This window comes from Oncorhynchus gorbuscha, linkage group LG10, assembly GCF_021184085.1.
Source record: "Oncorhynchus gorbuscha isolate QuinsamMale2020 ecotype Even-year linkage group LG10, OgorEven_v1.0, whole genome shotgun sequence".
NCBI classification, from domain to species: domain Eukaryota; kingdom Metazoa; phylum Chordata; class Actinopteri; order Salmoniformes; family Salmonidae; genus Oncorhynchus; species Oncorhynchus gorbuscha.
The window spans coordinates 42504457-42520006 of record NC_060182.1 but is presented as its reverse complement, the minus strand read 5'-3'; the positions used below and the strand labels follow the sequence as shown (position 1 = coordinate 42520006).

The 15550-nt window shown below is 43.7% G+C and overlaps 1 protein-coding gene across 5 annotated transcripts in view; it reads left to right on the top strand.

The window, feature by feature from the left end:
* The window catches only part of atf7a (activating transcription factor 7a), a 48995-nt gene that overhangs the window by 17673 nt on the left and 15772 nt on the right, over positions 1-15550 (top strand). For 3 of the 5 annotated variants that reach the window (XM_046366181.1, XM_046366178.1, XM_046366179.1), the window contains exons 2-3: positions 8454-8525; positions 15052-15163. In XM_046366181.1, the coding sequence (XP_046222137.1) occupies positions 8478-8525; positions 15052-15163 (160 nt within the window). In that variant the 5' untranslated portion in view covers positions 8454-8477. The remainder of the gene's footprint in view (positions 1-8453; positions 8526-15051; positions 15164-15550) is intronic. The other 2 variants (XM_046366180.1, XM_046366182.1) reach the window with 1 other exon arrangement.

Here is a 15550-nt window from a genome sequence, read left to right as displayed (position 1 = left end):
CGCTCTTGCTGCTGGTGATTCTCTGATCCATCTCTACGCAGACGACACCATTCTGTATACATCTGGCCCTTCTTTGGACACTGTGCTAACAAACCTCCAAACGAGCTTCGATGCCATACAACACTCCTTCCGTGGCCTCCAACTGCTTTTAAATGCTAGTAAAACTAAGTGCATGCTCTTCAACCGATTGCTGCCCGCACCCTCCTGCCCAACTAGTATCACTACTGGACGGTTCTGACCTAGAATATGTGGACAACTACAAATACCTAGGTGTCTGGTTAGACTGTAAACTCTCCTTCCAGACTCACATTAAACATCTCCAATCCAAAATTAAATCTAGAATCGGCTTCCTATTTCACAACAAAGCCTCCTTCACTCATTCTGCCAAACATACCCTTGTAAAACTGACTATTCTACCGATCCTTGGCTTCGGTGATGTCATTTATAAAATAGCCTCCAACACTCTGCTCAGCAAACTGGTTAAGGGCGCTGTACTGCAGCGCCAGCTGTGCCATCAGAGACTCTGGGTTTGCGCCCAGGCTCTGTCGTAAACGGCCGCAACCAGGAGGTCCGTGGGGCGACGCACAATTGGCCTATTGTCGTCCGGGTTAGGGAGGGCTTGGCCGGTAGGGATGTCCTTGTCTCATCGCGCACCAGCGACTCCTGTGGCGGGCCGGGCGCAGTGTGCGCTAACCAAGGTTGCCAGGTGCACAGTGTTTCCTCAGACACATTGGTCCGGCTAGCTTCTGGGTTGGATGCGCGCTGTATTAAGAAGTAGTGCGGCTTGGTTGGGTTGTGTATCGGACAGGACGCATGACTTTCAACCTTCGTCTCTCCCGAGCTCGTACGGGAGTTGTTGCGCCGAGACAAGATAGTAGCTACTAAAACAATTGGATACCACGAATTAGGGAGAAAAAGGGGTAAAATAAAAAATTTAATAAACTGGATTTAGTCTATCATGGTGCCTTCTGTTTTGTCACCAAAGCACCACTGTGACCTGTATGCTCTCGTTGGCTGGCCCTCGCTTCATATTCGTCACCAAACCCGTTTGTTTATGTGTAACACTGTGTTGTTTGTGTCACACTGCTTTGCTTTATCTTGGCCAGGTCGCAGTTGTAAATGATAACTTGTTCTCAACTGGCCAAACTGATTAATTAAATAAAGGTGAAATAAAAAAATAAAAAATCTACACATCCCCATAATGACAATGTGAAAACAGGTTTTTAGAATTTTTTGCAAATCATCCTTCAGATGTTTCTACAACTTGATTGGAGTCCACCTATGGTAAATTCAATTGATTGGTCATGATTTGGAAAGGCATACACCTGTCTATATAAGGCCCCACAGTTGACAGTGCATGTCAGAGCAAAAACCAAGCCATGAATGAGGTCGACGGAATTGTGTGTAAAAAGGGAAAGCAAAGGGGGATACCTAGTCAGTTGTACAACTGAATGCCTTCAACTGAAATGTGTCTTCCACATTTCAGAGTTAGAGAGGTGCGGGGGTCGGGCTGCCTTAATCGACATCCACATCTTCGGCGCCCCGTTAACTGCCTTGCTCAGAGACAGAACGACAGATTTTTACCTTGTCATAGAGCTCCAAGACAGGATTGTGTCACGGCACAGATCTAGGGAAAGGTACCAAAAGATTGCTGCAGCATTGAAGGTCCCCAAGAACTGTGGCCTCCATCATTATTCAATTGAAGGAGTTTGGAACCACCAAGATTCTTCTTGGAGCTGGCCGCCCAGCTAAATTGAGCAATCACGGGAGAAGGGCCTTGGTCAGGGAGGTGACCAAGAACCCGATGGTCATTCTGACAGAGCTCCTCTGTGGAGATCATCAATCAATCAAATGTATTTATAAAGCCCTTCTTACATCAGCTGATATCTCAAAGTGCTGTACAGAAACCCAGCCTAAAACCCCAAACAGCAAACAATGCAGGTGTAGAAGCACGGTGGCTCGGAAGAACTCCCTAGAAAGGCCAGAACCTAGGAAGAAGCCTAGAGAGCCTCTTTACGCCTATTTAGATATTCCATTAAAAATCTGCTGTTTCCAGCTTCAATAGTCATTTACATCAGAAATACAGTGTAGACATTGTTAATGATCAATTTGATGTTATTTTAATGGACATTAAATGTGCTTTTCTTTCAATAACGAGGACATTTCTAACTGACCCCAAACTTTTGAACGGTTGTGTATATCCTACCAATGGGACATTAACTGTAATATATTATGTTTCACCGAGTCGTGGCTGAACAACGACATGAGTAACATACATCTGGTGGGTTTTAAGCTTTTTCGCCAGTATAGAACAGCGGCCTCTGGTAAGACAAGGGGAGGCGGCCTATGCATATTTGTAAACAACACCTGGTACACGAAATCTAAGGATGTCTCAAGGTTTTGCTCGCCTGAGGTAGAGTATCTCATGATAAGCTGTAGACCACACTATTTACCAATAGTGTTTACATCTATATTTTTTGTAGCTGTCAATATACCACACAACACCGATGCTGGCACTAAGACCGTACTCAATGAGCTGTATACGGCCATAAGCAAACAGGAAAACGCTCATCCAGAGGCGGTGCTCATAGTGGCCGGGGACTTTAATGCAAGGAAACTCAAATCAGTTTTACCTTTCTATCAGCATATTAAATGTACAACCAGAGGGTAAAATACTCTAGATCACCTTTACTCCACACACAGAGACCCATACAAAGCTCGCCCACCATTTAGCAAGTCTGACCATAAAGCATCAAGCACCAGTGTCTTGGTCAATAAGAAAGTCAGATGAAGCAGATGCTAAGCTGCAGGACTGTTTTGCTAGCACAGACTGGAATATGTTCCAGGATTCTTTTGATGGCATTGAGGAAAAGAACATCAGAACATACTTTTGAACCTTCTTCAGCTTATGTAGCAGATAACTGAAAAATATACCAAAATACATTCATACACCAAAACAAGGTAACTCTAAAGTACAAAATAAACAATAAAAATAGGAATTGCAAAAGAAAAGAAATGGCTTCATCAATAAGTGCATCAATGACATCGTCTCCACAGTGACCGTGCTGACATACCCCAACCAGAAGCCATGGATTAAAGGCACCATCCGCAATGAGCTAAAGGGTAGAGCTGCTGCTTTCAAGGAGCAGGACTCTAACCCGGAAGCCTATAAGATATCCCGCTATGCTCTCCGACGAACCATCAAACAGGCAAAGCGTCAATACAGGACTGAGATCGAATCGTACTACACCAACTCCGATGTTCGTTGCCTGTGGCAGGGCTTGCAAACTATTACAGACTACAAAGGGAAACACAGCCACGAGTTGCCCAGTGACACGAACCTACCAGACAAGCTAAATTACTTCTATGCAAGTAACACTGAAACATGAATGACAGCACCAGCCGTTCCGGACGACTGTGTGATCACGCTCCCTGTTTCCGATGTGATTAAGACCTTTATACAGGTCAACATTCACAAGGCCGCAGGGCCAGATGGATTACCAGGACATGTACTCCGAGCATGGACTGACCAACTGGCAAGTGTCTTCACTGACATTTTCAACTTGTCTCTGACTGAGTCTGTAATACCAACATGTTTCAAGCAGACCACCATAGTCCCTGTGCACAAGAACACTAAGGTAACCTGCCTAAATGACTGCCGACTCGTAGCACTCACGTCTGTAACCATGAAGTGCTTTGAAAGGCTGGTCATGGCTCACATAATCACCATTATCCCAGAAACCCTAGACCAACTCCAATTTGCATACCGCCCCAACAGATCCACAGATGATGCAGTCTCTATTGCACTCCACACTGCCCTTTCCCACCTGGACAAAAGGAACACCTATGTGAGAATGCAATTCATTGACTACATCTCAGCGTTCAACACCATCGTGACCTCAAAGCTCATCATTAAGCCTGGGACTAAACACCTCCCTCTGCAACTGGATCTTGGACTTCCTGATGGGCCACCCCCAGGTGGTAAGCGTAGGTAACAACATATCCGCCACGCTGATCCTCAACACGAAGGCAGTCCCCTCCTGTACTTCCTGTTCACTCATGACTGCACGGCCAGGCACGACTCCAACACCATCAAGTTTGCCGATGACACAAGTGGTAGGCCTGATCACTGACAACGATGACCCAGCCTATAGGGAGGACGTCAGAGACCTGGTTGTGTGTGCCAGGACAACAACCTCTCCCTCAACATGATCAAGACAAAGGAGATGATTGTGGACTACAGGAAATTCTCATTCTCATTCTCATTGACAGGGCTGTAGTGGAACAGGTTGAGCGCTTCAAGTTCCTTGGTGTCCACATCACCAACGAACTGTCATGGTCTAAACCCACTAAGAGGGCACTGCAAAGCCTATTCCACATCAGGAGACTGAAAATATTTGGCATGGGTCCTCAGATCCTCAAAAGGTTCTACAGCTGCACAAACAAGAGCATCCTAACGGGTTGCGTCACAGCCTGGGATGGCAACTGCTCAGCCTCCCACCGTAAGGTGCTACAGAGGGTAGTGCGTACGGCCCAGTACATCACCGGGGCCAAACCTCCTGCCATTCAGGACCTCTATACCAGGTGGTGACAGAGGAAGGCCCTAAAAATGATCAAAAACTCCAGCCACCCTGGTCGTAGACTGTTATCTCTGCTACCACACGACAAACGGTACCGGAGCACCAAGTCGAGGTCCGAAAAGGCTTCTTAACAGCTTCTACCCCCAAGCCATAAGACTCCTGAACATCTAATCAAAGGGCTACCAAGATCCCTGCTGCTACTCTCTGTTTATAATCTATGCATTGTCACTTTAACTCTACCTACTAGTACATATTACCCCCATTAACCCCGCACATTGACTCTGTACCGGTACCCCTTGTATATAGCCTCGCTTGTTATTTCACTGCTGCTGTTTAGTTATTTGTACTATTTTCTATTTAACACTTTTTTTCTTAACTTCTTTACTTCTTAAAGCATTGTTGGTTAAGGGCTTGTAAAGTAAGCATTTCACTGTAAGGTCCTACACCTGTTGTATTCGGCGCAATTTGATTTCATTTGAAGTCTCTGAATGTCCTTGAGTGGCCCAGCCAGAATCCGGACTTTAACTCAATCTAACATATTTCGAGAGACCTGAAAATAGCTGTGCAGTGACGCTCCCCATCCAACCCGAGAGCACTTGAGAGGATCTGCAGAGAACAATGGGAGAAACTCCCCAAATACAGGTGTGCCGAGCTTATGGTGTCATGGCTGTTATCGCTGCCAAAGGCGCTTCAACAATGTACTGAGTAAAGGGTCTGAGTACTTATGTAAATGTGATATTTCAGGGGGGGGTGGTGTGGTATTTAATCCATTTTAGAATAAGGCTGTAACGTAACGAAGTGGGAAAAGTCAAGGGGTCTGAACACTTTCCCAATGCACTGGACTTCCATTAAGAAAGTTTCCTAAAATATCTCTCTCTTTAATAAGACTCAAACGCTCCTTTTTATGATTGAATCTAGTAAAAGGCCTATTTTCAGTAGCTTAAGCTACATGATTTCTCTCACGACGGCCTTCTCTCTTTGAATAACTTATGCCACTGCCATCAAATGACCGCAGCTGCAAGGTCTGTGACGTAATGTGAATATTTTTTGGGGAAAATGGGGTAAAAAAAATCCATCCGACTTCGTTTGAGTGGTTTTGTGCGTCGAGATAGAATCTGTATTAAAAAAAACTTTTGTGCAGAAAAGCCAACAGACAAGGACAAGTTAGGCATATATCTTTATTTTGACTCTGTTAATGTTGTCAATACAAAAATGCGACAGATCCTGTCCAACCTGGCATTTCTTAATTTGTTGATTTTAATATTTAGAAGTAATTACCTGAATAATATTGAAATGCCATGATAATTACGAAGTGTAATGGTTTGTTTCATATCCATGTAATCAAGTGTACAAGTAAAAGTCTGTCCCCCACCCCGCCTTCTGCTCCGTCCAGTTTTTATCCTTGATGTGGCACCCACAGCCCGTTAGTGCACACCATGAGTGTAAAGAGTTGCTGGTGTATTGTTGTGTGTAGATGGACTGAACTCACACGTCTCTGCCCATATCGACTCAGAGAATTGTGTATTAGTGTGGGCAGTGTAAGAGGCCTGACACCAGCCTCTTGCACTATTACTGAAGTTGGGGACTGCTTTTGACGAGGGCCCAAAGGGTCAAAGGAAGTGCACTAAATATGGAATAGGGTGCCATTTGGGACGCTGACTCAGCCTGTGAGGTCGGTTAGGAATCAAGCCCTCTGCTCCTCTGCCTTGTATGTGTTCCGTTTCCTCCTTTTTGATCACACTGGGGAAGGATAGGCCAGCCTGCTTTTTATAGGCAAATAAGATGCAGCCTTTGTATTTTTCGAGAGAGACGAGAGATTGAACAGTGGAAACATGATAAGTGCTACTAAAACTAGTGGTCTATAAAAGGTTGTAAGTCAAGTATGTAAATGTACAGTTACAATACGGTTACACAGTAGGCCTACCTGGCAATGTAATTACCATGTAAAAAGGCCTATAACAGGTTGTAATTACTTGGTTTCTTACAGATATTTACATGGTTACGGATCTACATGGCATCTTCAGTGGATGTTATTGGAGGAGAACGTGATGCTGTTGTATAATCTGTTTGTGTTTGTTGTGGGACTTGCGTTGTGTAATAGTTGTTGCCAGACGTCATCTAGAGGTTTGTGCTGGGACGTTAGAACAGAGTGCTGCTGAAAAATGTATGCCATAATGCCCCCCCTCCCGCCCCCAAGTATCATCTCTTCTCATCCTTCCCTCTCCTGTCTCTCCATCCCTCTCTTCTCCCATGCTCCACTTGAAGTCAGGTTGGCAAGTTTAGTAAAGCTAACTTGGTCATTCAATGTTAATGTCCTATCCCCAACATTACATCCCATGATAAACATTTCATGACCAAGTTATCTTTACTAAACTTCCCAACCTGTCTTCACTGTGGGGGAGAGAGGGAAGAGAGGAAAATATAGAGGGTGAGCAGAAGAGGGAGGAAGAGGTGAGGAGAAGGGCGAGCAAGGGAGGGGAGACAAAGTTGAACCCAGGCCTGTAACCGCCAAACAAGCTTTTAGGTCATGTCAGTTCAACTGTACTCGCACGTGGTCTGGGAGGAGAAACTTAACGGTGTTGTATGTGTGTTATGTCACATTTGTCAGTAGTAGAGCATAGGCATATGCAAGGAAATGTGAGTTGAGAGAGGTGGGAGAAAACAACTGAAACTGCAGATTAGAGAGGAGGTGGGTGGGCCTAGAGGAAATGTCCTGAAACCGGGAGGGAATTTGTCCAATACAATCTGATTTTGTCCAATGCTTGTTTTCTTTGTCCGTTGCATAATATTTTGCTACGTTGTGCACTAATGAGTACGACCCAGAGCAGCATAGGCCTAAATCGCATTTACAGTGTTGTACCTTATTGGCAACAAGTTTTGACGAGCGAGTTTCAAACTCTTGACAATTCACACCTTCCAACACCAGCTGAGAGTAGTGTGTCTCCCATTCATCAACTGTAGTGCCCTTCCCTTCTCAGCTATGAGCTTAGGTCTCTTCTCGTTAGACTAAGGGGTTCTTGGTACGGCATTCTGAACGTGCTTGGTTTCTGTTTTGCTTGTGGCAGTAAAGTCACTGAGAAAGTGGGGTGACAGCAGCAGACAAGAACAGGCAAATGAGATCATATGATAAGGGGCTACGTCCAAAATGGCACCCTATTCCCTATGTAGTGCACTACTTTTGACCCGGGCCCTTGGGATTGAGGTCAAAAGTAGTGCACTATGCAGTGAAACGGTGCAATTTGGGATGTATCCGAGGTGAGGTGAAAGACTGTTGTTGAGGGTCACTAGGGGGGTAGTATGGCGCACAGATATTTAAGCTGTGGAATTAGAGATGACATCCTTCAAAAATTAGGTGAAGGGGGGGGGTCATTGACGTGTAGGCTACAGGACTATAGAGTGGTAGTTGAATCTGAAATATTAAGGGAGCTGGCAAAAAGAGGGAGAGCGAGAGAGCTTACAGAAAAAAAGAGCGAGAGACGGAGTCAAGAATGGGTGCTTGGGGACTAGTGGTGGGTGTGATGGAGAAGTCTATGTATTAACCAAATGCTAGCTTCCTTCTCCCCTGTAAGCTTCTCCTCATTCATTGGCCAGCTGAAAGCCCCTTGTATGAAGGAAACACCACCAGGGAGACCTGATCTCGCTGCCTAGCTTTGTGTGTATGTGTGTGTCTGTGTGTTTTTCCTCCCTGCTTGGGTAGGTTATTTTTAAATCCATTCTGCTTCCTGGCTGCCCTGACTACAGCTAGCCTACCAGCAGGACAGGAGTATTCCTGCGTTGTTGTTTTCTGTACTAGTCTACTGGAGGACCAACTGAACCGCTTTGAGGAAATTAAGAAAAGAAAAGACAACCATGTTCTCTTCTCCTTTCCCACAGTTACATTGCAAACTCTTTGCAAAGATGGGGGACGACCGACCTTTTGTGTGCAACGCTCCGGGCTGTGGACAGGTAAGCCGTCAACTACCTCTGTCTTGTCTCGGGTTTCAGGTGTGTGTGTGTGTGTGTGTGTGTATGGTTGTACTTGGTATTTGTGTGTGTGCTTGTATGGTTGTACTTGGTATTTGTGTGTGTTTGTACAATAGTGTGTGTGCTTGTATGGTTGTACTTGGTATTTGTGTGTGTTTGTACCATAGTGTGTGTGCTTGTATGGTTGTACTTGGTATTTGTGTGTGTGGCTTTGTGTTTAGTGTGTGTTGTCTATAGCAGTTGACTCTGGAATAACTCAAGTGAGCATCCTCCTCAATCAGTTGATTGGGAAGTTGAAACTGACGATATTCATTCATACTGTACATGGCCTAGTTCTGTAGTGAAATGAATGGAATTTCCCACTGCTGTCAGTGGAATAGAATTTGGGTAGAGAGTAGACCATGTTTTAGTTAGCCATCAACCGGCTTATGTTTCTGACTGAGTGTCCACATGGACAACACATTCCTATTGCCAGTCTGCTTCTGTCACTGACTGAGTGTCCACATGGACAACACATTCCTATTGCCAGTCTGCTTCTGTCACTGACTGAGTGTCCACATGGACAACACATTCCTATTGCCAGTCTGCTTCTGTCACTGACTGAGTGTCCACATGGACAACACATTCCTATTGCCAGTCTGCTTCTGTCACTGACTGAGTGTCCACATGGACAACACAACACGTTCCTATTGCCAGTCTGCTTCTGTTCTCTCGCCAACTCCTTATTGGCTTGACAATGACTAGCTTGGAAGCTAGAATTGCGAAACAATTTTTATGTAGGATATTTAATAGATTAGCTCTTCTGTTTCTCTGGAAGAGCCCTCATGGACCACACACACACACACACACACACACACACACACACACACACACACACACACACACACACACACACACACACACACACACACACACACACACACACACTGATTGCACTGTTAATGCTAGCTAGTCGAACATGGGTCTCTTGGCTACTTCTTTTTCTCATTGAGAGCCCACATGGACTATACACTGATCACTGACAGAGACAGCTAACCTAGCGGTGTTGCGATACATTGCTAACCAGGATGTGTCTTTTCCCATTCAGCTAGCCAGTGAGTCACAGGCAGCAGGCAGTACAGATGAGTAATCTAGGCGCCGTTATTGTTTCAACCCGTCTCTGTCTCACTTCTACTGGCCTGCAGACACGGAGGTTGAAGACCCATATAGTGACTCGGCTGGGCACTAAATGTCTGTGGCTGACGGCATCCCAAATGGCACCCTAGTCCCATAGGGCTGTGATCAAAAGTAGCGCACTATATATGGAATAGGGTGCCATTTGGGACGCAACCGTACTGGAGGTTAGCGATGCGGCCGTACTGGAGGTTAGCGACGCGCAACACGAGTGACTGCTTTGGCAGTTATGTATGTCTACGACTACACAAGCCACAATCATGTCTAATGTAATGTTGGTTTTGGCCAGCAGAACATGACGAATAGCAGTCATAACGAGACAGGTGTTGTTGTACTCTGTCCTAAGGTGCTAGATTTCACCTATAGGCTAGTTTTATTTTTTTTATTTAACCAGGTAGGCTAGTTGAGAACAAGTTCTCATTTGCAACTGCGACCTGGCCAAGATAAAGCATAGCAGTGTGAACAGACAACACAGAGTTGCACATGGTTGTTGTTTTAAAGCCTAGTACAACATTACAATACAATCCTAGTGAAGATGTTAAGAAAGTTGTCTTTTCAACACCTCGAGCTCTCTGGTTCTTCCCTCCTTGACTATTGATGCAATGACTTGAGACTTATACACCTTGTTATTAGGAAAAATTATATAGACTCCCACATGCTTCTAAAAGTGTTAACCACATATTTTACTGTGGACAGCTTGCAGGCAACAGACGACTGCATTGTTAAGAGAGTGGAGATGGAATTATTGATGTTATTACATTGTCTCTTTTTGTTATAGAAGAAATCATTAGTGTTGTAGTCTGTGCTGTCCTCTGCATTTGAGTGTTTAGACACTGCCGCGCACACACACACACACTGTAACATGCGTCTGAAATGAATAATTGATTGCTTGTTGGCTCCTTTTCCCTCTCGGAACCTTCAGGACAGCAAGGGACTCAATTGAAGTTACCACCACACTGAGTTTAGCTTCCACTTGACTTGCTTCTGTTAGGAAATTCAAGCTACCACAACAAACACTTCAGCTTCCACTTGACTTGCTTCTGTAAGGACAACAATGTTGTAACATATTTAATTTATTGACATGATTCATATTTTAATCAGTTACAGAAAGGCTACAATGGATGCTAAAATAAAAGGTACAGGATGTCCTTTGAGATTTGGTTGAATCAACACTGATGTCTGTCTGTAGCTGACTTGCCTGTGTGTGTGAGTGTGTGTGTGTGAGAAGAGTTGAGCGATATTATGATAGTATCGTTGATGATTGACATGATGTGACAGACGATGCTTCAGCCTATTTGAACTTGGCAGGAAAGAACGGTGTTTCGAAGTGCACAACACGGCAGCACAAGTGACATTCTGGGAAATTCCTATTTCAATCAGTATGTTGCATGCAGAACGCAAGCGAGGAATATAGGCCAGACGGAGCCGAGAATTCCACCGACGCGGCGTAAAATGACACTACTTAACTATCTTGTGTGGAGCTGTTTTTAAAAAACCGTAGGCTATATTAAATATAGCCTTCTCTCTCCATTTGATAGGCTATGAATATGACTTTGGGCTATAGGCTACACATTGATTGTTTTATTCGTGGCTTTCTCCTGATCAAACGTAACGGGAGTTCCATCTTATAAAGTTGTTTGAACAGCCTAAAAACCAAAGGTAGCCAGAGGACCATACATTTTTTTTGTTATTAACATTCATACACCCACTAATGTATGTCGCTCTGGATAAGAGCATCTGCTAAATGACTAAAATGTAAAAATGACTAATAATAACCTGTCTTTTAAAAAATGTAAGACAAGTTAGTCACAGTCACTTATTTGCCAAATATTCTAGCCTGGTGTTGTCCTAAAGTTGCTGCTTTCAAAAATCGCAAGAATGGAAGTCTAATAGACTAGGCATAGGCTCTTCTCAATCAAAGCTTTACGAGAGATAGAAGAAACAATATTATTGATTTGTTATTTTATGGGGCGAATTAAGCTATTTATTTTCCAGTTCTGAAGAACCTAGAGTGCTCTCTTACTTACTCACTACGGTAAGACCATTCCTCATCAGACAGTCACCGTTCCATCATGTGGGCACCACACACACACACACACACACACACACACACACACACACACACACACACACACACACACACACACACACACACACACACACACACACACACACACACACACACACACACACACACACACCTGTTCTATGCTGCAGCTCCTCCATCAGAAATGCATATTAGAAAAGATTTGCTTGCATTTAGTCTCTACCTGGGCTTTCAACATGATCTTTTGTCATGATTTGTCCTGTTGAAGCAATCGATTTCACGCTATAGCCTAACTGTAATTTTAGCTGAGTAAAAATACTATGGGGTTGGCCAATAGGGGGCAATACCCTCGTATATCACAATGTGGGGTTTTATGGCTACATAATCATGATAGGATGAAGATTGACATCGCCCAACCCTAGTGTGTGTGTGTGTGTGGGTGTGTGTGTGTGTGTGTGTGTGTGTGAACACGTTGTGAATCATCATAGCATAGTGTGTTGATGCTCCTTGGGTGTGTTTTGACACCTTCACACTCAAACACTTGGCTGCCCTTTTTTTGTGTCTGTGTGTGTTATATAGTGCAAACACAACAGAAGTATGATTTTATTCAGGTCATGTCCAGACGTTGTCTTGCTATGACACACAGCATATTCATACGGGGAAACCTTGTCCTGGTGTTAGTCTGGCCTTTCCAAGAATCCTTCTGTGCAATTTGAGTTTACAGCGACAGGGTCTCCATTTTGACCTGTTTGCTATTTATTGTTAGATATGATAATCCTTACTTCCAGTATCTCCTACGTACGTACAGGTCAGAGAGGCTAATTTTAGATGGTTTCCCCCAGCCCGACCCAGTTTTCTTGGTCACAGGAAAGATACTGTCAGTCTGTGAGACGTATGAGTGTATTGGTGACGCTACCGCTAGCTGGTACTGGCTAAAAATATGCTCCTGACACTTGACAGTGTTTCCACTTGGCGCTCTCTCTCTTTGTCTCCCTCTCTCCCCCCTCTCTCACACCTGAACTTGTTACCGTGACACTCACGCAGCCAGAAATAGCCTTAATTTCAGAAGACGACGGAGGAGAAACTAAATTCTGCGTCACAAGTAGCACCCTATCCCCTATGTAGTGCTCCACTTTCGGCCAGAGCCTTTGGGCCGTGCATTAAATAGGAAATAGGGTAACGTTTGGGCCTAAATGCTAAAGCCATGATGATTAAAAGTCCACCTACTGCATCCCCTCCTGATTCACCTCCACGGTCGCATTCATCAGGGTAAAATGTATCAAAAAGTTTTGTAACAGCAAACTGAATTGTTTTTCTTATTATACATAGTGACACCGTAGTCCATCCCGGTTTCAGCGCGTTTCCTTCCGTTTGGTGCCTAATGAACACAACCTAGTTCTGTAAACTAAACCAAAGCAACTCCAAAAGGGAAGAGAACAAATACAGAAAGACTGACAAGAGGAAGACTATTGTAGCACTAGAGAAGAACGCATACCTTGAATGAACACGTACTTGTGCTCTAGGCTACATGTTTAGTGGACAATATTTTTTACAAATGCAGTAGTAGAACAAGTGCACAGCAGATGCTAGATCAATTATTTTGCCTTTTTTATTTGACTAGGCAAGTCAGTTAAGAACAAATTATGTACAGTAAGCCAACACGCAGGCCTAGCATTCCACTTCCCTGCTGAGAAAACTGTTGAGTCGATGTGTTTTCAGTGTCAGCAGCATTTTGTGGCATATAGCGATAGTCAGCCATGGCTCTTCCAAGACATGTTGTCTAGTTTGAAAGGGCTGCGGTACAAAAACCAGAGTGTATTGTACGTCACAGATATTCTTTGTGGCACAACCCAAAGTGATACAGTATGAATGTGTTCCAAAAGATAGCAAGTCAAATGTATATGATTCTGTGACTTGACATCTGATATTGAGGTGCTTTCTTGCACCTAACCGACTGAGCATCAGGCCTAATAGATTATCACCTCTCTCTCTCCGTCTCTCCTTCTGTCTGTCTCTTTGTTTGTTTTTTTCACGGATCTACCCCCAACCCGATTTACCCGGGATCCGACCAGGTCAGATTAAAACATTTTGTAGTTAACCCTCAGATTATATACTTGTAGGAGAGGACGACGATGCAGCGGAAATCGGGGATAGCCCATAGGTTATATAAAGTGAGTTTCTGAGACATGGAGTCGTTCTTTGCTGACGTGAAGCAGAAACGGAATGAAAGAGAGTAGCCTACAGGCCAGGGGTGGAAAAACCGACAGCCAAATCGTCTGTATGGGCCTCATTTATGCACATTGTATATAAAGAGGGGAGAAAGGTTGCCCATATTTTACAGACCTTAGCTATTGAATTTTAGTTTTATTTAGTCAATTTACTAGTTTATTTAATTTATTTGTTTAGGCTTGGCCTATTTAGTAGGCTATCTTAATAAAAAAAATCGTAAGTAGCGTTGAATGACTCAAGTGATAGGCTATTTGTAGGCATAAAGCAGGGACTCACGCATACGCTAGTTTCGTGGCTTTCGTTCAAAATAAATCAGTTATATAATTTAATGCAGAGTTACCGACACATTCTTTCAGATCGTCTTTAACTTGGTCAATAATGTTGTTTATTAATCTGCTCATGTTGTGTTTGTACAGTAGACTGATATTGTAGAAAATATTGTCGCCTTATGTTGAAAGGCTCCCGATTTGATTCATTGTGTAAGGCATGGTATAAGAAGTATCAGGACTTCTCTCTTCATTTTTTTTATTAACTCTCCGGATGGTAGGCCTACATGTTCGCTTGAAATCCCAATTGTTGCGAATAAATGCAGCAGACTCCATCCTTCCATAGACTATTTAACGTTTATTTTTTATTTGAAGCTTGCTGGTCAAACCGGCTATAGCCTAGCTTTTTTTAGTCTAAATCAATTATTATCAAAACAGTTAAATAGACTAGATTTTAATGTTGAACAGTATACGAATACAGAAGATTACAGACTAAAGTGAATTATTTGCTGGTCTCCGCATGTAAAAGCTAAATGAAAAATAAATGTTTTGAATCAATTTGGATTGAATGCAGACCCGATCCAATTTGGATGAGATTCTCTCTCAACATCTGGTCCACCTCGGATCTGAATTGGATTTTCTAAGAAAATGACTGGATCCTGTCGGTCGGGTGGGAATTTTGTGGATCCGGTTCGGATCTCATTTCGGGATCCGAGGAGACCTCTGGTTGTGTATGTGTGTGCGTGCGTTTAATCATCTTCATAAACTCTCCCCCCCCCCCACCTTTCTTCAGAGGTTTACCAACGAGGACCACCTGGCTGTACACAAACACAAACATGAGATGAGTCTGAAGTTTGCCCCTGCCAGGACTGACTCTGTCATTATCCAAGGTACTGGTTCTCCTAGTGAGTCTGGTCTATTCAACTTTATTATTCTACTGTCACCTCTTTACTTTGGTACTCTTGTCACTTGTTGTGATCACCGAAACATTTTAGTCAGAAATGGCATCTCTGTAACCACCTGTCCTGTTCTGTTTTATTTCCCTGAAGACCTTTAGTTGAATATTGGATTGTTTTGTTTATCTTTAAAGCTTACAATTCTTAGTTGAAGAATAACAAAGGGTCACCCTGCCTTTGTTTTGGGGGGGGGGGGGGGCTGGAGAAATGTGGCCTTTCTCAAATTCATAGAGCTAGGGATGTAATAAATGACCTTCCATGATATCAAAATGATAGTTTTAGCTATTGTTTACAAACATTGGAGTAAAACGAGGAGGGAGTTCTGTTATCCTGAGC